At 35.0% G+C, this 24917-nt stretch overlaps 1 protein-coding gene across 5 annotated transcripts in view; it reads left to right on the forward strand.

The window, feature by feature from the left end:
* The window catches only part of ADGRL3 (adhesion G protein-coupled receptor L3), an 844276-nt gene that overhangs the window by 728642 nt on the left and 90717 nt on the right, over positions 1-24917 (forward strand). For all 5 annotated transcript variants that reach the window (XM_032272132.1, XM_032272140.1, XM_032272143.1 and 2 more), the window contains one exon: positions 23867-24076. In XM_032272132.1, the coding sequence (XP_032128023.1) occupies positions 23867-24076 (210 nt within the window). The remainder of the gene's footprint in view (positions 1-23866; positions 24077-24917) is intronic.

Raw genomic sequence — 24917 nt, forward strand, 5'->3', positions numbered from 1 at the left:
AACATCATGAAGGTAGTGACATATTACCTAATATACAGTAGGCTTTGAATAAACGTAACTTCCTCCTTCCTCATTGTCAGATGTATCACTAGATTTCAAGGATTCCAGTGGAAACTTCAGAAACTTATTTTTAGAGAAGTGGCGATAGGGAAGAAGGGCACAGAAGAGACACTACATCTAGAGTCATCATTTTGATAAGAATGATAACTGAGGCCTACCCTGTGATTTAGAGATGTGGGGAAAGTCATCATCTGTATGAGCCAGGAGTCCTCAGAGAGGTCTTATCAAAGTAGCATCCTGTTATGAAGATCAGATGTATTTTATAAATTAATGTGTGGAGAATTTGGGTTGGCCGCATTCTTGCGACATATTCTTCACTTTGCTTGGGTATACCACTCCGTAGTTTCTTTATTTTCTCAGCAGCTTGTCCTTTTTGGCATATTTTGTTGTTTTCTCCTCATCTGCATGACCTCTCATTGTCATTCTGGCCCTGAGAATAATCCTGAATACCTGACCTTTTTTCTCAGTGATGTCATGTAGTCATACAGCTCTCTATACCTCATCTCATGACTCTCACGTATTTCTATCTCCAGTTTTAAATTCCAGACTCAGATTTCACCAGTATCTTGATATAATTATTTAGGCTCATATAAAAGTGTCAGAATTCTAGAACTATATGCTTTTGATATTCTCTCACCTAAGTCTTCTCCATTTTAGCAAATGGCTACTCTGTTCTTCCAACTGCCCTGGTCCTAAAGCATGCATCACCTATGATTTGTTCATTTTCATTCATACTGCACGCTCAATCCCATCAGCATCTCCTGCCAGATCCGGAATCTGACCTCTTCTCAACATCATCTCTACCACCTAGGTTCACGCCTCTATCATCTCCCCTCTACTTTTTTGCTATAGCCCCTTAACTGGTGTCTGTCTCCCTCTTTGTTTCTCTTAATTTTATTCTCAACATAGTTGCCAGAGGGATACTTTTAAAATGTGAGTTAGATCATGTCACTCCTTAAATTTATTCTCAAAGCCCTTTAAAATGCAAATTAGGCACTTCATACCTTTGATTCAATCTCCAGTGACTCCTTATCTCAGTAAGAGCAAAATCTCAAATCTTGGCCCCCGTTAGCATCTCTTGACATCCTCTCCTACCACTATTCCTCTTGCTCACTTGCTCTAGCCACTGGCAATATATCAGATGTGCTCCATTTAGACCTCGGTGTCTTTCTCTTCTCAACACTACCACCCTCCCAACCCCAGCCCCGCAAAGATAGTGCTTGGCAAGATTCCTCATCTCCTTCAAGCCTTTGCTCAAATATCACATTCTCAATTAGGCTTCCCTTGTTCATCCTATTTAAAATTTTAGATTACCCCATCTTCACAAAATACAGAGGAAGTAAGGCAAGCCAGGTCCGTGGCCTCAAAGAATTTATAGTATGTCAAGGGAAGGTTGTGTTATAGCTGATTGTCAACTGGAGTGCTCAGAGAGATTTCGGAAAGGTCCCCTCAGGCAAGCAAGAAAAGTAAATGGCATGATTCCAGCTGAACATCACTTAGAAAATTTAAGAGGAGCACCAAAGCTTTTCTACCTTTTCACTAACATTACATTTTTTTTTCTACAGAGTAGTAGGTAGTGGGCTAGGGTAGGTGTTTTTTGTTTTGTTTCTAAGTTTTAAATGTTTCCTCTTTTGGTTATTTGTTCAAACTTTTACTTTATCACAGAGGCCTGAATAGGACAATAGTAAGTAACTATTTTTCAGTGATCTAGTCCTTTACTTTCTTTCTTTCTTTTTTTTTTTTTTTTTTTTTGAGACGGAGTTTCACTCATGTTACCCAGGCTGGAGTGCAATGGCGCGATCTCGGCTCACCGCAACCTCCGCCTCCTGGGTTCAGGCAATTCTCCTGCCTCAGCCTCCTGAGTAGCTGGGATTACAGGCACGCACCACCATGCCCAGCTAATTTTTTGTATTTTTAGTAGAGATGGGGTTTCACTATGTTGACCAGGATGGTCTCGATCTCTTGACCTCGTGATCCACCCACCTCGGCCTCCCAAAGTGCTGGTATTATAGGCTTGAGCCATCGCGCCTGGCCTCCTTTACTTTCAAACTAGACAGTAGTAAAAGCATTGTAAATATACTTTAAATTAGATTTACTAATTACCTGTACCTCAGATATGTTCTTCAAACTTTAGAACATAATAACTTAAGCAGATTAAACTACATAATAATGAATGCTTTCTAAATTTATTAAGATACATACACTTTTATTCATTGTAGCTATCCCATATCAAAGATCAAATACACTTTGAAATGAGTTTTTTAAAGTACATGACACAGTAAGTACAAAAAATACTGCACTTGAACTAATTAGTGGTAAATTTCTGCTGGAGGAAAATCATTTCAATAAATACCTCTCAATTATTATTATTATTTATTTTACTTTAAGTTCCGGGATACATATGTAGAACGTGCAGATTTGTTACATAGGTATAAGTGTGCTGTGGTGGTTTGCTATACCTATTGATCTGTAGTCTAAGTTCCCTCCTCTCACCTCCAGTCCTGTAACAGACCCTGGTGTGTGTTGTTCCCCTCCCTGTGTCCATGTGTTCTCATTGCTCAGCTCCCACTTATGAGCGAGAACGTGCAATGTTTCGTTTTCTGTTTCTGTGTTAGTTTTCAGAGGATGATAGATTCCAACTTCATCCATGTCCCTGCAAAGGACATGATCTCATTCCTTTTTATGGCTGCATAGTATTTCATAGTGTAAATGTACCATATTTTCTTTATCCAGTCTATCATTGATGGGCAATTGGGTTGGTACCATGACTTCACTATTGTAAATTGTTCTTCAATAAACATACATGTGCATGTATCTTTACAGTGGAATGATTTATAATCCTTTGGATATATACCCAGTAATGAGATTGCTGGGTCAAATAGTATTTCTGGTTCTAGATCCTTGAGGAATTGCCATACTATCTTCCACAATGGTTGAACTAATTTACATCCCCACCAATAAAGTAAAAGCATTTCTATTGCTCCACAGCCTTGCCAGCCTCTCTATTGTTTCTTGAATTTTTAATAATTGTCCATTCTGACTGGTATGAGATGGTATCTCATTGTAGTTTTAATTTGCATTTCTCTAATGATCAGCAATGTTGGATTTTTATTTTTCCTATGTTTTTTGGCTGTGTAAATGTCTTCTTTGGAGAAATGTCTGTTCCTATCCTTTACCCACTTTTGGATGAGGTTGTTTGTATTTTTCTTGTAAATTTGTTTAAGTTCCTTATAAATTCAGGATATTAGACCCTTGTCAGATGGGTAGATTGCAAAAATTTTCTCCTATTCTGTAGGTTGCCTGTTCACTCTGATGATAGTTTCTTTTGCTGTGCAGAAGCTCTGTAGCTTATTTAGATCCCATTTGTCAATTGTGGCTTTTGTTGCAATTGCTTTTGGTGTTTTCATCGTGAAGTCTTTGCCCATGCTCTTATGTCCTAATGGTGTTGCTTAGGTTTGCCTCTAGCGTTCAAATGGTTTTACGTCTTATGTTTAAATCTTTAATCCATCTTGAGTTAATTCTTGTATAAGGTGTAAGGAAGGGGTTCAGTTTCAGTTTTCTGCATGTGGCTAGCCAATTTTCCCAGCACCATTTATTGAATAGGAGATCCTTTCCCCATTGCTTGTTTTTGTCAGGTTTGTCAAAGATCAGATGGGTGTAGATGTGTAGTGTTATTTCTGAGGTCTCTGTTCTGTTCCATTGGTCTATATGTCTGTTTTGGTACTACTACAGTGCTGTTTTGGTTACTGTAGCCTTTTAGTATAGTTTGAAGTTAGGTAGCATGATGCCTACAGCAGATGCCTTCATTCATTTTGCTTGAGATTGTCTTGGTTATACAAGGTCTTCTTTGATTTCATATGAAATTTAAAGTAGTTTTTTTCCTAATTCTGTGAAGAATGTCAACGGTAGTTTGATGGGAATAGTATTGAATCTATAAATTACTTTGGGCAGTGTGGTTATTTTCACAATATTGATTTGTTCTATCCATGAGGATGGAATGTTTTTCCATTTCTTTATGTCCTCTCTTACTTCCTTGAGCAGTGGTTTCTAGTTTTCCTTGAAGAGGTCCTTCATATCCCCTGTTAGTTGTATTCCTAGGTATTTTATTCTCTTTGTAGTTATTGTGAATGGGAATCCATTCATGATTTTGCTCTCATCTTGTCTATTGTTGGCATAAAAGAATGCTTGTCATTTTATACCTCTCAATTATTAGAATTGGCTATGTGAGAACTTTTACAGAAAAGAGTAGTTGCAAGGCCATTTCGTAGTCCATAAATAAGCATAGGCAAATTATAAGTAATCTCCTGATATAAAAGATGATTACTCATTAATTTAAAGATGCTTTTTTTCTCTCCTGGTTACATTTATTTATGTATTTATTTATGAGACAGAGTTTTGCTCTTTTTGCCCAGACTGGATGTTATATTTACATATTAGTTTACGATTTATAATTGACAAAGCCCTTAGGAAAAACTGAATTAATTATTATTATTTTTTTTTTGTACAAGGACACTAATGTTGATGCAAGGAAAACTAATTAAAGTTTTGTTTTTATTACTTCTGAAATATTTAAATTTATAAAAAATATAGCTAATTACAATTTGAAAATGTTGAAGCTTTTAGTGAGTCAAATGTAACATTATACTATGGCATCTTTTAATTTCATTTGTTTTCTTTCATTCATACATGCATTCTGCCAATTAAACACAATCTGCTTCTTGCTTTCTAGTAAAAAAACTATTTTTTCAAATGTTTCACAAGTCTTACTATTTTCTAATTTGCATGTTCAGAAATTGCTGCAGTTGTGCAAATTTAAAGATTTGGAGCTGTGCTTGTCACATAATCAGTATTCAGCAAAAGTTAGCTTGCATGTGTTTCTAAAATACTTTGTATACCTCTCATCATTTTATATTGTAATCATCTCTTGAAATGTATTTGTCTTCTCTAGACTGTGAGTTCCTCCTGCTGGGGAATGTCTTTTCTTCTTGTTTACAACCCCAGTGCCTTGTATGGTATATAAAACAATATTTTTGACCAAGTGGACAGAATTCATTAAAAACCACGTTAGATGGTACAAGACCTCTTAAATATCCAAGAAATGTCTTGTTTTGCTTTGCCTTCATTCTTGTTTCTAATTGGTTGTAAGTTTAATAATGCTGATGTTGTAAGGGTTTTTTTTTTGTTTGTTCGTTTCTTTCTTTCTTTCTTTCTTTCATTAGAAACCCGAGCACCAACTGCTGTGAGGGGTTGTATTAGTTCATTTTCACACTGCTATAAAGAATAACTGAGACTGGGTAATTTACTTAGGAAAGAGATTTAATTGACTTACAGCTCCACATGGCTGGGGAGGCCTCAGGAAATTTACAATCATGGCAGAAGATGAAGGGGAAGCAGGCACTTTCTTCACAAGGTGGAGAGAGAGAGAGTGAGAGAGAGAAAGAAAAAGAGAGAGAGAGAGAATGAGAGAGAGCAGAGAAAACTGCCACTTTTAAACTACTGCTGTCTCACTATCACAAGAACAGCATGGGGAAATTAACCCCATGATCCAGTCAGCTCCCACATGGTTCCTCCCTCCACATATGGGGATTCCAGTTCAAGATGAGATTTGGGTGGGGATACAGAGCCAAACCATAACAGGGTTATCTCTGAATTCCCAATTATGCAAACATCCAAAGGTGAGAAGAGCCTGTCTCATCTACTTGCAACTTTTCTGAATTGTTACCATGAACCCAAAGGTGGCAACACAGCTGGTTAACTACTGAATTCCCCCTGATTCTACTGTCTAAGGAAACATTTGGTTGTCTTCTCTTTTGGACACAAAAGTAACCATTACAAAACTTAGGTAATATAATTTTATATCTAAATTTTGAGATATAGTATTTTTGATATTTTAAAAGCTTCCATTATTGAGAATCAGTTGCAGATTTGTCTGTTGTTTTGAAGAACGTTAAAAAACTAAATTCAAATGTTGGTTTGTCTCTTAATAGTAATTCTCTTTTGCAGCCCCCTTTGTGGAGGTAATATTTTAATTTACAAGAGCATAAGTTTCAAAGTAATTAAATTAACATTTCTACTGTGGTTTTGTAAAGCACTGTAAGAAAAGCCTCAGAAAATGATCATATAATTTATACTACTAGCTCTTTCCTCTAGTTAAATTTTAATTCTTTGGAGATAATAAAATACACCTTCCTACTCTCTCCCGTCAATTTAACTTGACATTGATTTTTATTACCTTTAAAAGACTTCACTTTCTTTAGATTGATGATTGTATTTTTTTTGAAAAGCTTAGTATTATCTTATCACCCCATCCCAACGTCACCCCATTCCAACTATAGGCCTTGATTTGTTGTTTAAAGCCATTGTATTTCCTTCTAAATGTAGAATTGATTCAAAACAGTCACAGTTTGGAACATTTTAATTCCATACCATGGATATTCTGTGTGTTGAATATTTTATGGCTAAACTTTTTCTAGGCTAGAAGAAAACACTAGGCAGTTTTATACTGTAAGGCTCTACAGTTGAAAGTACTTGTTTTTCAAAAAGAATGTTTTTACTTTTTAAAGCCCAAAAAGTTACTTTAAAGGTTTAAAAATTAGTTTTATTATTAGAAAACAAAATATTGAGTTTATGTTGCTAAAGATTGCACAATCCTATTCCTAGCTCTTACATTCATTTTGTATCTTGCTATCTATATTATGGTGGGATTTAGGTGGAGGTGGATATTAAAAATCATAACTAATACTTTAGTATAAATAGTACTTTAAATAATGTATTTATTTAAGGGAAAACTATATAATTTACATGTTGAGTACATCCAAATATAGAAAATTTCTTGAAAAGAAATTGGTTTCAAAAATTTAAGATTTTATTACATTATCTTGAATGTTAACTTTATCAAAAAATTAACCTTTTAGAACCACATTTTACTTGCATATAATGGGCAGAGAAAGGTCATTTCAAATAGGAATGAGTATAATAAGGGAATTTTCTTCCTACCATCATGGCTCCTAGAACATCAACCTGAACGCTAATTCTCTTTTGTGCATTTCCTGTTATAAAACAAGAAAAGAAAGCTGCCTTCCCTACCACTTTCTCCCATCTACAGTGGACCACCAATTACCTAAAGCCCCTTTTGTTTCATTTCTGATGAGTTGTTGTGAATAGGAAAAATTATTTGAGGAAGAAGAGTAAAAGTTGTGTGGATTTTCCCCACTACTTATCTCTGTGACGGACAGGAAGGAAAAAAGGAACAAAGAACCTACCTAGAGATATTGAGAAAGATACTCTTTCTATTTGAGGAGGAGAATTGACACCAACTTGTGGTGTATCTTCTTAAATTCATGAATGAAAAAGATATGTCTAAACTTATTTGTAAAAAGAGAGCAGCTAAGAGTATGGATTTGAAGAAAAACAAACCATTGAAATCATTTTATTTTTTTTCCTCCAATCTTTTACAGAACTTTTATTAAAAAGTTGAAAGAATGATACAATAAATACTCATATACCTCCTTTTCTTTTTCTGAATTCATATTTAAACATTTGACACAATTGGCTTTCTGTATATGTTGTGTGTATATGTATATTTTGCTGTATTATTTGACTTTTTTTTAAGTAAATTGCTCAGCCTGGGCAACACAGTGAAACCCATTTCCATTAAAATACAAAAAAGTTAGTCTGGTATGGTGTATGAGCCTGTAGTCCCAGTTTTTCAAGAGGCTGGGGCAGGAGAATCGCTTGAACCTGGAAGGCAGAAGTGCAGTGAGCCGAGATCGCACAACTGCACTCCAGCCTGGGCAACAGAGCAAGCAAGGCTCCATGGCAAAAAAAAAAAACAATTAAATTAAATTAAAAAAAAAAAAAGAAAGAAAAGAAAAATGAAAAGTAAATTTACTGATATTATGTTACTTAACTCCTAAAATTTCAACAATTATATTTTTAGAACGTTATTCTTAACACAAACAAGAAATTTAACTTGATACAATACTATCATCTACTATATAATCCACAAACAGATTTCCCCAGTTGTCCCAATATAGCCATTATTTTTTCAAGAAGGACTGACTAAGGATCATACATTATCTTCTTTAAAGTCTTTTTGCCTGTTTTTGTCTTTCATGAGAATGACATTTTATAACGTCCAGGTCAGTTGACCTGTAGAATGTTCCACAGTCACAACCTTTCCGATTTGTTTCCCTCATGATTAGATTTGGGTAAAACATTTTTGTCAAGAACATCATGTAGTAGATGCTATATCTTTCCTGTTGCATTAAGAGGTCTAGCTACTATCATTGTAGTCATTTGTATTACTAAATTGGATCACTTGGTTAATACATTGCACAGAAACACTGAACTTTTTGTAATTAAGAGGAATCCATGGGAACGTATTAATAGAACTTTGTTCTATTAATCTTGATTTTTTTAAATTTATGATGTGCTCAATCCATCCTTTATTGTTCCCCAAATAGTTGAATACCATCTTTGTGACAACCAAAGCTTACAGTTTATTTCATAATATAGACAACTGATCAGCAAAACCAGCATCTTGTGAGAAAGGTGTTATAGTTCTCACAACTATAGAGCATGCTGTAGAAACACATGGAAAAGAGCTTTTTTTTTTTTTTTTTTTTTTAGATGGAGTTTCGCTCCTGTTGCTCAGGGTGGAGTACAATGGCACAATCTTGGCTCACTACAACCTCCACCTCCCAAGTTCCAGTGATTCTTCTGCCTCAGCCTCCCAAGTAGCTGGGATTACAGGCATGTGCCAACATGCCCGGCTAATTTTGTATTTTTAGTTAGAGAAGAGGTTTCACCATATTGACCAGGCTGGTCTTGAACACCCCACTCTAGGTGATCTGCCCACCTCGGCCTCCCAGTGCTGAGATTACAGGCATGAACCATTGCACCCGACCTGGAAAAGAGCTTTAACTGGACTTTGAAGATTCAGGGAAGACACCCTAGAGGAAGTGACGTTACTTCTTAGGACATTTTGTTTAAGCAAAATGAGAAACAATTAGGATAGCATGATATAAGGCTGTATTTTTTGGGTTTTGCAATATTTATTTTTTCAATAAATTTTATATGATTTAATAACATGCTTCTTTTGATTTTTTTTCTGGATTATGGCAGATTTTTTTTTCTTTTACTATGACTATTTTTCTTTTCTTTCCAACTTTTAGGTTCGGGGTTACATGTGCAGTTTTGTTCCATGTGGAAATTGCATGCCACGAGGTTTTAGTGTACAGATAGTTTTGTCACCCAGGAAATCAACAGAGTACCTGATAGGTTGTTATTCAGTCCTCATCACCACTCCCACCTTGCACCCTCAAGAAGGCACTGTTGTCCATTGTTCTCTTCTTTGTATTTATATGTACTCAATGTTTAACTCCCACTTATAAGGGAAAGTATGCAGTGTTTGGTTTTCTCTTCCTGCACTAAGTCTCTTAGAATAGTGGCCTCCAGTGCCATCCATATTGCTGCAAAGGACATGATTTTATTATTTTTATGGCTGCATAGTATTTCGTAGTACATATGTACCACATTTTATTTTTCTGGTCCACCATTAATGGGCATCTAAGTTGATTCCACGTATTTGCTATTGTGAATAGTGAACAATAAAAACTTTTGAGCAAAAAGAATCCTGTGATCCTCCCATACACAGTTTGGATCCTCACACTTAAAATATTAAGGTTCCATTTCATCTTCAGCAAATAAGCTTGGCTACAAATAGCAGCTAGAGGTCCATCTCCAATTCTAGTGAGAAACATTTTGTATGAAAAAGGTGATCAAGTACATTAGAGATTCTAAAATGTGGATACTGGCTGAAGACTTCAGCTCTCAGAAGGGCCCAGAATGTCTCAAGATCTTTAATAATAAGGATGGACAGCATTCCTTTAATGTCTACATAGATTATCTCATTTAATCCATAGCATCAGAAAAGTTATTGTCATCACAATTCTTTATTTTCCAAGTTTATAATTCAGGAAAGTAGGAATAAGAATTAAAAATCAGGAGGCTTAGGTTTCTGATTCCTTTTTTTTAAGTAATTGCTTCTTATTCTTAGGCAAATCATCTGAACTTCCTATTCCCATTATTAATTGGTCAAATATGATGAATACAGATTTCTAACATTCTGTCAATTATTTTAGGGATTGAATAACAAATCTATGAGAATCATATTGATAATTATAAAGTTTTCTGGAAATATGACTTATTAATTCACTGTTTATTCTCAAAGCCTTTAAAGCTCTTCATCCTGGGTGTAGTTAACTCTCAAGGCACAAACACATAATTAAGTTTCTAATAAAAAGGTAACAATTTTATCTACGTCTAATCAGGTAAGCTTTTGCTGAAAGAGAGATGTTTAGGCCAGTGCTTTGCCTTGGGTTTAGAAGTGACAGACTTTTTTTTTTTTTTCATAATGAAATTGTCAAATAATAGCTTTATATCAAGTTATAACTACATAAAACTTCCCAGCTCTTCAAAATGTTGGTTGTATAAACATTGGGAATTCCTACAATATCAGCATCACTAAATTTAGTTTTAAGCACAATCATAAATCAGTACTAAAAATATAATAATCTTTTTGATTGATTTGTTTTCTTCCTCATTAGTGAAATGATTTTAGCATTGCTCAACTGAAGAAATTATTATTTTTAAAAAATTTAAATATAATGGTTCTAATCATCCAATTTATTTATACTTAAGAAAGCATAATCAATTAACCTAGCAGAATAAATAAACATAGAAACCTTTCCATCCTAATAACCTAAAAATATTTTCAATTTTATATACTGTTCTTGGTAAGAACTAGTTAAGGTGTTTATTAACTATATTTGTTCCAGATCTGAAAAATTTACTTTAACATGGCAACAGTTCTGTAATTGTTTCTCTATTTTCCTGGCCTATTATTTTTTTGGGCAGGATTTCATTCTTTCACTCAGGCTGGAGTGCAGTGGCACGATCACGGATGACCACAGCCTTGACCGAGGCTTGGGTGATCCTCCCACCTCAGCCTCCCAAGTAGCTGAGACTACAGGTATCCACCACCACACCCCGCTAATTTTTATATTTTTTGTAAAGATGGGGTTTTGTCATGTTGCCCAGGCTGGTCTTGAACTCCTACGCTCAAGCATTCTGTCCACCTTGGACTCCCAAAATGCTAGGATTATAGGCATAAGCCACTGTACCTGGTGTTTTTCTGGACTACTTCGTTCTGCTCTCTCTAGTAAATAAAGTGATAAAGTTAGAAAAGTATTAGACTCTAATGGAATTAGGCTAGGTTTCCAGAACAGTTATTTATATAGCCTTCCAAGATAGACAATAATGACAAATCATATAAACAAGATTTTAAAAGCATTTGAACAAAAATATGGCTAAACTAAACCATTTTGCCTATCTTGATATGTACTATTTAAGGAATTGCCAATTTACTCTGTTTATCACCACAATGTAAATATTACAATTTTTTTATTTGTTTTTAAGACAGAGCTTTGCTCTGTCACCCAGGTTGGAGTGCAGTGGCACGATCTCAGTTCACTACAACCTTCACCTCCGGGGTTTAAGCGATTCTCATGCCTCAGCCTCCCGAATAGTTGGGATTACAGGCCTGTGCCACCATGCCCAGCTAATTGTTTTGTATTTTTAATAAAGACAGGGTTTCACCATGTTGGCTAGGCTGGTCTCAAACTCCTGACCTAAAGTGATCTACCTTCCTTGGCCTCCTAAAGTATTGGGATTACAGGCATGAGCCACTGCTCGCAGCCTGCAATTTAAAGATCTCCTGTAGTTAGTTACTTGCTAATTTAAAAATCCAATTCATGGAAATTTCAAGATATTAATTATTTTTTGCATTTAAATATTATCTCACATTATTGTCACTAAGCCTGTGGGATAATTGTCTCTAGAATATCTGGAAGACCCGTATTCTGCTTAAAACGCAATACATTTATTCAGGAGAATGTAAAAAAGAGAGCCTAATAATTTTTTTTTTTTTTTTTCTGAAATTGCTGTAGCTAAGAAAACCAAATGAAAAGGGAATAAATGTGACATGGGTATGTGTATGTGCACATGTACATATTTATATTTATACTTATATTCTGTTTTGTTTGGTACCTGGCACATAATAGGTACCCAATAAATATTCTTAGAATGAATCTACCAAAATTTTATGGAATATTTCTTGCTTCATGCAGTGTCTATTATATGGTTTTTATAATCTAGATCTAAAAATTACCTTCTCCTTTAATTCTAAGTCTGTTCATGTGTAATTCAAAATTTTCTTTCTCACTGTGATGAATTTATCTTTTCATGGATGCCAGAGGTAACGACTCTATGAGAATGATAAAGTGACAAAAGTAAATATATCCGGTAACTCATGTCTGGTATTTCCATGATGACTTTTCCTCACCCTTCAGCTGCTCTACCCCTTTCCACATCACCCATCCCCTTTAAGAAGTACTTTCAAAAGGGGTGTGTGTGTGTGTGTGTGTGTGTGTGTGTGTGTGTGAATGAAAACAAACAGGAGGAGTTACCCGTTTTATCAGAGAATAAGAAAATTTGGAGCTAGAAATGAGCCCAGAAAACTTTGTTTTAACAAGACCTCTGGGTTTAATCATTGCATTAAAAGGAAAATCAACACATTTTTGACCATGAAAGCCTAGCTCTATCCTGTTCTAAGGGGGTTAGGATACAGATGCCCCTCACTCTGCGATGAGGTTATGTCCTCATTTACCTATTGTAAAGTGAGAAAATCATTAGTCAAACCACTGTATATTTGGAACCACCTATAATTGGTCACAGAAGGACATACAGGCAAGCATTTGTGGACCCTGCCACTGTTAATGAAGTTGCTAAAAACATGGGTACTTAGCTACCAGTTACAGTGACCAAGTTTTTAGGTAGCCAACTGGGAAATAGGGCAAAAATATAGCCAGACCAAAAATATGCTTAGTACACAATAAATAATTATTCACATATATATTATTACTATTTAACAATGAAAAGTAATAGTACTTTAATAGTAGTTAATAGTAGGGCCAATAGTGTGAAAAAATGTGATAATATTTTTATGATGTTTCTGTCTTCTGATACATTTATTTTAAAGCTTTTTAAGTCTTCACTGGATATTTAAATGTTTAGGCTATATTATTATGTATTTTTAAGTAAATAGAATTTTTTTAAAGGTAGATACAATGTAGTAATTAAACAAATATTACCCTTATTAAATAAAATAACGATGGCATGTTTATATTTACCTTTCCCTTCTTTTTAATAGGTGTAAAAATGAATACAGTCAAAAGTAAAATTTACTTTGACCCTCAGTTCTGCCCTCATTAAGCCCACATTACATTGATTTCTTGTGTCAGTCCAATGTGATGACATCAAGCCAATATCCTCTCAAAAAAAGGTTTGAGCATAGAATACTTTCTATTTTACCACATAGCTTTACTAAACAGCTTTTTAGATGTGTAGGCATTCGTTCCCAGCTCTGAAAAACACCCATCCACTTTGTATCTACATGCGTGTTTTGGAAGACCAGCTATCTGTTAATCAAGTCCTCTGCATCTATGAACTCATCATATATGTTGTCCATGTCCAAAATGCCCATCATTTTAAAACACTTATAAGTACATTAGATGTCAACATAAATTAAAACACTATCAGGATTAATAGTTGTAAAACACATAGTTTTACCTTATGAAATTGAGGTTGGATGCTGTTTTAGTCTACTTGTGTTGCTATCACCAAATACCGCAGACTGGTTACTTTCTAAAGAACAGAGATTTATCTCTTACAGTTCTGGGGGCTAGGAAGTCCAAGAGCATGCCAACAGGATCTGTCAAGGGTAATTCTGGCAGAAGGCAGAGGGTAAGAAAACAAGGATGGTAAAGAGGGCATGAGAGAAATAGAGGGCCAAACTTGTCCACTCCCTAGACAACAATAGTAATCCATTCATTAGGGCCAAGCTCTCATGACCTAATCACCCTGTAAAGTTCCTACCTCTCAACACTGTTGCATTGGGGGTTTAGTTTCCAACTTAAGATCTTCAAACCAGAGCAGATTCTAAACAAGTTACAGCTTTAGTAAATAAATGAGAAATTCCTGTTTAACTTGACTGCCCTTTTCTGGTGACATTTTTTGAAAACAGTCTTAACTCTCAAAAATGAGTTCTTTTTTCACTCTATGGCTTTTTGTCCTGAACTACACAGAGCTTCAAATAACTCAGCCAGAGTCAGTTCGTCTTTTCTAGGTTTCTTACATCTTCTTTAGAGATCATTAAACAGTTTTAGAGAAACATCATTTACATTTCTGTCTCTTAGTAATCTTTTTCTTTGTTCTCATCTATCATGTATTTAAAAATCAAAGAGAGACATTCTTTTTCCTTCACACTTTGAAAATATGATTTTACAGAAGGCCAGTATTTTAACATTTTTTATGGCCAGCCACAATGATAGGCATCTTGTCAGCATATGTCTCAAAGCACATATCTCCTTCCACTTCTAGAAAGTCAAAAAGCTCATTAAGTGCTTCTGCACATTTTGAGGAAATTGAAAAGTGACCAAACAATTTCATTATAAAACCACAATATCATAGCTCAGCAAACCACATATCTTTTTATTAATATTGTATAAAGATATACAGGACATTTAATAGGTAAGAACTGTTCATTTTCTCTTATAAGACATTTATAGGCTGAATGGAATTTTCCGACATTTACATTTGCACCGTCTGTCAGATATGCAGATAGATAAGTAGAGTCTACTTTAAATTTGGACAAGATGTTACATCTTTTATGTCATCTCAAGTTTCATTAAAATCTTCACAGAAATCAAGAAGATGACTTGAAACTCCATTTTGGAATTCAAAATACCCAAGAGCTAGAGAGAACATGGTTTTGCTGGCATGATTCAGCGTATAATTTGATATATTATAGAACCATGTTCATTAATAAGATCAGACAGAATCAGCTCTCCACTCTAAGGGGTCAACATATTGGTCATCAAAATTTCCTCTTTTGTTTACTCTCAGGATATTTCAGTTGCAACTTTTGAATCAGAGACAGATTAACTCAGATGTGTTGAGCAATCAAGAGAACAAAATGATAATGCATGTTTATTATTGTATACTCAAGCTAATTCAACAACTGCCATTTTCTTTCTTTCTTTCTTTTTCTTTTTTGAGACAAAATCTCACTCTGTCACTAGGCTGGAGTGCAGTGGCATGATCTCAGCTCACTGCAACCTCTGCCTTCTGGGTTCAAGTGATTCTCCTGCCTCAGCCTCCCAAGGAGCTGGGACTATAGGCACACATTACAACGCCCAGCTGGTTTTTGTATTTTTAGTAGAGACAGGGTTTCATCATGTTGGTCAGCATGGTCTCGATCTCCTGACCTCAGGTGATCTGCCACCTCGGTCTCCCAAAATGCTAGGATTACAGATGTGAACCATCAGACCAGACCAACAACTGCCATTTTCAAAAGAGCATTGATTTTTTGGGAGGGATGGGGTGGGAGGAGACAAAAAAAAAATGGTTTTGATTGACTTACAGAAAATTGACTGTCCCATCCTACACTGTGCTTGTGAGATCTAGGCACCACAGGTATATTCATATTACCTTCTGCTTAGTCTCAAATTTATTTGTATTTATTTCTGTTTATTGTACAGTACTCTCCTTTGTGGTCACAATATTTACAATATAAAAAAGTAGCACAATCTTGATACAAATCACTACAGTTAATTCACAGGCAAAATCAAAGAGGAGCTCAGGATCACAAAGCTTGTGGGTTAAATACTCAAGTCACATCATCTAGAGTAATGCAACAGTGGTTGAACTGGTATTGACATCACAAATCTTGATTACCAATGTCAGTAGTCAGGAGAAAACTTGCAAAAGCTATTAAGAAAGATGAATAATTGATGCTTCATCCATTCAACACTAAAAATATTGTAGCTTTCAGCTTCCATTTTCTGGATGGTCCTGTGGATTTTGTACATTTCTTTCAACCTTCTGCTTCCATCTCTGAAATCTGAGGCTTTTTATGTCCTGGAGAAGGGTTTCCCAGAAAGAAAAAATTTACTGCTAAAACTAAGACAGTACTGAGCAAACCTGGGTAGTGGGTTGCCCTATCATTAATGCTGTGTCAACTGCATACTAGTTGAGTGATTGTGGGTAGTTAGTTGCCCTATCATTAATTCTATCTCTACTGCATACTAGTTGAATGATTGTAGATAAATTATGTGTACTCTTTCCTTCAGTTTCTTCATCTGGAAGTTGGAAATAATAATAGTGTCACATCACGGTGTTTTATAGAATTAAAATGAATACCTTACAAAAATAAATAAGCTGTTCAAATAGAATAAGACATTTTGAAAATTATGTTAGTTATTACTGCTATCATTATTAATCATTTTATTTAACTTAGGAATACTAAGGATAAAATTTTCTATCTGCCTAGTTTCCTTTCCTACCTTCAAACTCATCCCAGAGACTCTTAAATTGTTTTCTCTCTATTGATTGGTCGTTCCACTTCCTTTAAAAATTTCTGCTGGTTTCTTTCATTTGTTATGGTAGTTGCAAATCTGTTACATCAAATGTATTCTTTTTTAAATTCATAGCAAGAAGATCACCAATAACTTAGAGTGTGCTAAGAATAATAACTGTGCTTCTGAAGCTGGAGATTTTGTTAAATAAGTTCCATTGAATCCAAAGGACAATTGTATTTTAATGCGTATGCTCTTAAGAGCACACACTTGCTAGCGTTTCGCTTTTACCAATTAAAGCATGAAAATATTTAGATTGATTTTTCAATTTGATGCAAACTTAAATGTTGTTGGTAGGTTGTTTGAGCTAATTTGCCCTACAAAGAAGAAATATAATCATATTGTCCTTCTTTCTGAGTTACCCAACTATGATATGTTCTTCAAAGGAAATCTTGATTTCTTTAGATCATTAAGCCCTTTAATTTCCCAAGAGCTTGTGAGGTGACCTCTGTGTCTCATGACCTGGTTTTCAAGAGTTAGATCAATGCCAGGAACTTTTTTTTCCAGAGAGTTCATGCCACATTTATCAGAAAATAGGCTTTTTGGAATCCTGCTGGCTTCAGTTTAATTTATGATTCAAATCAATGTTTTATACTCTTGGATATATTAGTAGTAAAGTGAAGACTCATACATTTTCATTAAAAAAAGAAACTCAGCTATATTACAAATATTTCAGAACATGCTATGTTGAAGAGGCAATTTAAAACTCATATCACTGTGCTTTACCAAAACCAGTTCAACATTAAAATAATGCATTATTATGCAAACAGTAAAATGGGTTCTTGATAATTATTGGCAAGCAGTTGATAATTATTACAGGGTGATTGTCCAAGCAGTCTGAAAAATGCAACTCTCTAAATTTTTTTTTTAAAGAAAAAAACCTATCTAGAAGCATTCACAATTAATTTGTATAGTTTGTATACCATCTGGAGACACTTACATAGTTAAAAACGAAAACTATTTTAAGATCTATCTCTGTATCTCATTTGCTGACTTGCTTTTTTGACAATAAAGTTAGAAATATGAACATTTTCTCATAAAGTCTTAGTGTACGCAGATTATTACTATTTTTTAAGCATGAAGCAAAAGTCACATTTCCCTGTTCCAGAAATTTGGCCTTAGTATCTATCATTAAATGTACATCACGGTATATTTGAGGGTTTTACATGAACAGAGTCACTCTCACAAGCGACAGTCATTGTGTAAGCCATCCATTTCTCCCATTACTCCCCTTTCGAGGTATGTGCTCAGTTGGGTAAGACAAAAATAAAGGGAAAATCAGAAGCTTCATGTAGGTTTTACAAAGTATTTGACCTTTCAAATATGAATAGAAACTTCATAGAAAGCCTGAAAAACAATCTTGTTTTTATAAAAATTTCTAGAGATGATAGATTCATTGAATTTTCTGAAACTATCTTCTGAGGAATAATTCTGTCATTCTCTCTGATTTTTTTCTCACATCTCCTTATCTTCCCTTAAGAAGCTAATTTCCTTGAAGTCTTTGATATTTTTGTTTATTGTTATTTTTTAATGAGTTTTCCAAGAGTTACTTGCAAAAATTACACTCGTCTGTGGTACAGAACCTGAAAAATGTTTTACTGTCATTCTTTGTTTGCTATTGTATTTGTCTTTTTGTTCTAACTTAAGGAAAAGTATACAGATGCAATAGTGTTTTTCTTGTTTTATCATTTATAAGTCATAAGTGCAATTGTCCAGTACTCAAGACGTAATTCAGATTGAAAAGTTAAAACCTGCTTTCTGCATCTACTTTCCTTGGATGCTTTGGGCACTTTTGCTTGTTTTCTCCCAGACAGAATCTGGGTCTGTCACCCAGGCTGGCATGCAGTGGCATGATATTGGCCCACTGCAACCTCCACCTCCTGGGCTCAAGTCATCCTCTCACCTCAGCCTCCTGAGTAGCTGTGACTACAGGTGCCCACCACCCCATTCAACCAATTTTGGTATTTCTTGTAGAGACGGGGTTTCACCATATTGCCCAGGCTAGTCTCAAATTCCTAGACTCAAAGCAATCTGCCCATCTCGGCCTCCCAAAGTTCTGAGACTATAGAAATGAGCCACCACTCCTGGCCACTATAGGAATTTTTATAGGCTTAATTTATAAGTACAACAAATATTTAATAATAACTAAGCTGGAAATGTTATAAAGTGAAATTAGATAATTCATACTTGATTAGAATAATTTTTAGTGTTCTTAGTTAAAATAACATCAACATTTATTATTATTATTTTTTGGATCCTCCCTATATCATTCATATAGGCTTTTTATTATTTAAATTTAAATTTATATTGAAAATGAAAAATTCAGAATATATTCAGTTAAAAAAAAGAAAGAAATACTTGCTTTATTACTTTCACATATATTATGGGAATTACTTATCACAATATCCTGAAGCCTCACCTATTTTACTGCTATGTGGATAAGGTTACTCATACTCAAAGAGATTCAGTACTTTGTTAAAAGTAACAATGAGTAAGTTGAAGTGACAAGATTCAACTCAAGGCTTTAGACTCCAAGAGTTACTCCAGAGTACTCTTACTTACATCTGTACTTTTGTCTTCATTTTTATAATTGTTTGACACTTTGGCATTACAGGATATCATAAGGTATTATGATGTAACAACCTTCTTGTTCACTAGCTCTAATTTTTTAAAAATATTTTACTCAACATTTTAAGAGGAAGAGTCCTAAGGACTGTTTTGTGGGCAGCATGATACAGCTTGGAGTTTGAATCAAAATCCATTGTAGGAGAGAGAGATGATTAAAGAAAGGTTATTTATTCAATCAACACATTAATTGTGCAGCTACTCTATCCTATACATTTCTTCAGGAGCTGGAGGATTGGTGATCAGAAGAGATGAAACAACTTATTCTCTTAGAGCTTTCCTTTAGTTGTGGGGGGGGCACAGAAAATAAGTGGAAAAATTATTAAAATATACAATTCAGGTAAGTGATAAGGAATAAGGAGAAAATAATGCAAGAAAAGCAATCGAGAGAGTCATAATATGGAAAAGGTGCCTGTAATTTTAGATAGAATGACTCAGAGAAAACCCTCTGTGAAAAGGTGACATTTGAATAAATAACAAAAGGAGGGTGGCAAGTAAGCCATGCAGATACCTTTTGGAAGAGTATTTCAGGCCAAAGGAACATCAGATGCAAAGACCTTCAGGCTGAAATACCCCCGACCCATTCAAAGAAGGCCAGTGGAGGTGGAATGAACTGAAGGAAGGGAAGAATAGGAAATGATGTTACAGGGGTGCAGGTCTTAGGGCTATGTAAGGCTTTCGTAGAGACTCAGTTTTATGTTCATTGAGTAGGAGTCATTGGAGGCTTTGATTAGAGGAGTGATGTCCTGTGACTTATATTTAAAAAGAATCTCTTTGCTTTGCTAAATATAGAGTAATGGGATTAGGACCAAAGTAGGGAGATCAGTTAAGAGGCTCTTCAAAAACAATCAGATGGCTCCAACCAAGTTGGTGCGGTGGAGATAAAACTTAGAGGGTAAAGACCTATAAGACTTCCTGATGGATTAAACATAGTGTGTGAAAAAAATAGAGGAATCAATATAACTCCTGCGATTTTGGCCAGAACATTTTCAAGAATGAAGTTGCTATTTGCTAAAATGAGGAAAACAGAAGGAAGAGCAGATTGGAGGCAGGAGGGCAGAATAGGATAAGATCAGGAGCTGTTTTGGACGTATAATATTTGATACCTTAATAAATATCCAAGTGGAGATTAAATGGGTGCTAAAGCTGTACTGGCATGAGAGGGTTCAACTCTAAGGCATTTAGTCTAATAGAAGTGGGATTATAATCATTCAAAACCAAATATTTTTAAGGCTTTGTTTTTAATGTCAAGCACAGTCCTAGGTGCTAGGATGTAATATTAATAAAATTGTTATAACTCCTGCTCTCAAGGTACCTAATGGTATATTGTTTGTGTTATAGGTGATTGAGTTATATAGCATTCATAAACATGCAATCTCAGAAATAGGAATCCTTGTTCCATTATCACATTGGTACAACTATACTTTGGAGTTTAATTGAATTGGCCATCCTCTTGAAAGAAGTTTGTTTTTTTCTATCCATGGACTCCCTTCTAAAAGTTCTCTTATGGCAGACTATTAATTACAAACAAGGCTCTCATATTTACATCTGTTTTTTTTATATTTAATGTCTACTTGATATGGTTTGACTGCCTCCCAATCCAAATATCACCTTTAATTACAATAATCCCCACGTGTCAAGGGTGAAGGCAGGTGGATATAATTGAATAATGAGGCAGTTCCCCCATACTGTTCTCATGGTAGTGAATAAATCTCATGAAATCTGATGGTTTTATAAATGGGAGTTCCCCTGGACAAACTCTCTCTTGCTCTGCTGCTACGTAAGACATGTCTTGCTCCCCCTTTGCCTTCTGCCATGGTTGTGAAGCCTCCAAGTGGAACCGTGAGTCCATTAAACCTCTTTCCTTTATAAATTACCAAGTCTTGGGTATGTCTTTATTAGCAGTGTGAAAATGGACTCATTCATCGTTGTTCTTTCCCTTTCAAGTTACTGCTAAAATTCAACTATTGAGTTGTATTTGATGAGTGCTGCCATCCCAGTATCTTTGACATACAGGTGATGGTGTTGATATTTTCCTGGCTGAACAGTCATACCTAAAAGGTGACTTATTTACTAGACTTTTTTGTTCTGTGTTTGAGAGTTGCAAATTTTTGCCACTGACACTTCAAGATCTGATATTCTTCTCTTATTAACTCTGCATGGGGTTTTTGAAGAGCCTACTTGGGACTGAGTAAAATAAATATATTTCTAATAATGCACCTACCCAGATAAAAGTGGGAGTTCTTTGATTTCTTTTCTTTTTTTCTTGTTTTGTTCTTTTTTTTTTTTTTAAAGGATGCTATAGGTCTTTTGGTTACGTTTGAGATGGTGTTATACCTGCCATTTTTCCATTATGAAAGACTACTGTGCTAAACGTTGGTGCTTGCTACTCAATCACAGCATCTTTCCTTTGAGTCAAAGAAGAGAGCAAATAGCCCTTTTTTCAGGGAACCAGGTAGCACTAACCACTCTCCACTCTCAAACACTCAAGTAATTTAAGCTGTCGCAAACCTAACACTGCTTTGGTAGTATCCCCCAGAGAACAAAGCAGTGAAAGCAAAATTTCATGTGGTTTTCTTTCATGACTTGAGCTCCTTCTGAGAAATATATCAATAGTTATGCAGGAATATTTCAAAACTGTTTCATCGACAGTGTTCTAGTGGAGGTCTTCATCAAATAACAACTGTGAAGTCATATCTGGCAGTATGAGGAGTGTTATGATTCAGCTTACAGCATGGTGGCTCACTTCTAAGAATTTCCACATCCAGAAAAATCTTTGAAAGGATAAAGTTAAAAAAAAAAAGAAGAAGAAGAAGAAGAAGAAAACCTGGATATATGGTTTTCAAATGTCTACCTTTAAAATTCTTTTTTTTTTCAACTTTTATTTTAGATTCATGGGGTACGTGTGCAGGTTTGACACATAGATGTATTGTGTGATGCTGAGGTTTGGGATATGAATGATCCCATCACCCAGGTACTGAGTGAGCATAGTGCCAAGTAGTTTTTCTACCATTACCCCCCTCTTTCCCTCCCTTCCACCTTTGGCAGTGCCTAGCTTCTATTGTGGCCACATTTATATCCGAGAATACTGAGTGTTTAGTTCCTGATTATAAGTGAGAACATGGCAGTGTTTGGAAAATCTGAATATTTATATACGTGAAAATTGGGCTTACTGTGAAGCCAACTAAATGTGGCAACTTCTATCCTAAAACAATAGTCAGTTTGTATGATCTATATAGTTGAGAAAGGTATCAATTAGAAAGACAATTATTTGTTGTCAACTCAAAATTTTTCCATGTACATATTTATACTTTTACCAATTTTGCATATATCCAGAAAATATCGTTGCCATTGATTTCATCTTTTAAAATTTTACAAAAATGATGTCATTTTGTGTAGATCTTTTTGATCCTTGCATTTTAAAAATGAATATTAGATTTTTGTGTATTATCATGTTTGTGACTGTAAATACAGTATATTGATTTACTACTCTTTAAAATATCATTGTACAAATTAACCTTTTATCCATTAATTTATCCATTCTGCTAGTGATAGAAGTTAGGCACTTAGGGCTCTTCCAAAAACCTTGAAGGAAGAGAATTGATGGTCATAGACAATTTGTCAACTTTGCTTCAACATGTTTATATGCCTATTTGTTGGTCCTCTATAAATTCTAAAGTTTCACAGAAGCTTTTTCTAGGGTAGGGACAAAATACCATAGGGTGGAAATAAGAGTTCTGAATCTTAGAACAAGGACATAAATGAAGTAATTGACAAACAAGGAACATGGCAGACCTCAAGCTTACTGGACTATTTTAACAGAACCAAAACATATGTTTCAGTACAGAAGTTTTCATGAACTTTTTCTTGTTTCTTAGCTCTGTCGCCTGCTATATGCCACTGTTTAGTATAGCAATTCTGAATATTTATTTTCTGTCAATGTATAACAGGCTCTATTCACACAAAACCTCTCAAAGATGAAACTTGCTGATCTCTTTAAGCCATTCAATATAAATATAAATCCAATGAATATCCTCATTCTTTTAGATCTGCCCACAAAATAAATGGTACACATGTGTGGCTATTCATCAGAATTCACTGGGGATCTTTATGAAAATACATACTTACATGACACAACCTTGGAAATTATCATACAGGATTTATAGCATAAAGGAATTGCATTTTTAATTTTAAAACCCTTAGATGATTCAAAAATAAGTTGAGATACAACTTCCACAAGTGTAAAGCTTAAAATTTTAGATAGTATTCTCTAGTGGATGTGATCTGAAAATTAGTCTAAAGAAGTGATAAAATTTAAAAAATAAAATGTTTTACCTTGAAATCTTTGGCCAGAATTCAGTCGATCTGCTTTAACTATTTATATTCTGAAAATGTTTGTAGCTAAGAAAGAAGCAAATACTATTGGCATCTCTGAATAGCAAACTGATTTACACCTCACAGAAAAGACAAAATGCTTTATCTGTGGAAGAGAAAACTCAAATCATTAAGTTACTTTATTCATTGTGGGTATAAAGGGTGTTTTGAGGATTATTGCCATTATGCTTTCTGAATCCAGGCCCTTATAAAATGTTGTAATTGGTTATGTATACACTCAACTTACGGCTTTTTCGTTGTGTTTCCAGCACAGTGATGCAGTCCATGACCTCCTTCTGGATGTGATCACATGGGTTGGAATTTTGCTGTCCCTTGTTTGTCTCCTGATTTGCATCTTCACATTTTGCTTTTTCCGCGGGCTCCAGAGTGACCGTAACACCATCCACAAGAACCTCTGCATCAGTCTCTTTGTAGCAGAGCTGCTCTTCCTGATTGGGATCAACCGAACCGACCAGCCAGTAAGCAACCTACATTGACACTAGCAAAGAAGTTTTCCACTTCCAGCTTTTCAGTATCACCAATACTAAAAATACTTATGTTTGAAAGTATCATTTCTTCTAGTCATCTAAGATAGATACTAATTTTCTGGTCTTACTCAGTTTTCCATTTTTCATATTCCATTGTCATAAATAAGCAGTGGATTTTATGAATAAGGTGTATATTTCATTTTAAAATAGATTTTTGTTTTTTAGAACAGTTATTGCTTTACAGAAAAGTTGAGCAGAAGCTACAGACATTTCTCACCTATCCCCTGCTCCTACACATACATAGCCCCCTTCATTATCAACATCCCCCATCAGAACAGTACACTTGTGACAACTGATGAACCTACATAGACACGTCATTATCACCCAAATTCCATAGTTTACATTAGGTTGCATGCTAGGTATTATACATTCTCTGGGTTTGAATAAGTGAATAATGGCATATAGCTACCCTTAGAGTATAATTTTTTCACTGCCCTGAAAATCCCCTGTGCTGCTTCTGTTTATCCCTCCTTTCCCACTAATCTCTGGTAACCACTAATTTTTTTTTTTTACTATCTCCATGATTTTGGCTTTTCAGAATGTCATATAATTGGAATCATATAGTATGTAGCTTTTTCAGATTGGTATCTCTCTTTTTCTGTCTCTCTCTTTCTTCTGTCTTTTTTCTGCTTTCTTTCTTTTGTTCTTTCCTTCCTTCTTTCTTTCTTGCTTTCTTTCTCTTGCCTGACTTCCTTCCTTCCTTTCCTTCCTTCCCTCCCTCCCTTCTTCCCTCTTTCTTTCCTTCCCTCCCTCCCTCCCTCCCTCCCTCCCT

This window comes from Sapajus apella, unplaced genomic scaffold (assembly GCF_009761245.1).
Source record: "Sapajus apella isolate SASKATOON/1434 unplaced genomic scaffold, GSC_monkey_1.0 scaffold5, whole genome shotgun sequence".
In the NCBI taxonomy this organism is placed as follows: Eukaryota; Metazoa; Chordata; class Mammalia; order Primates; family Cebidae; genus Sapajus; species Sapajus apella.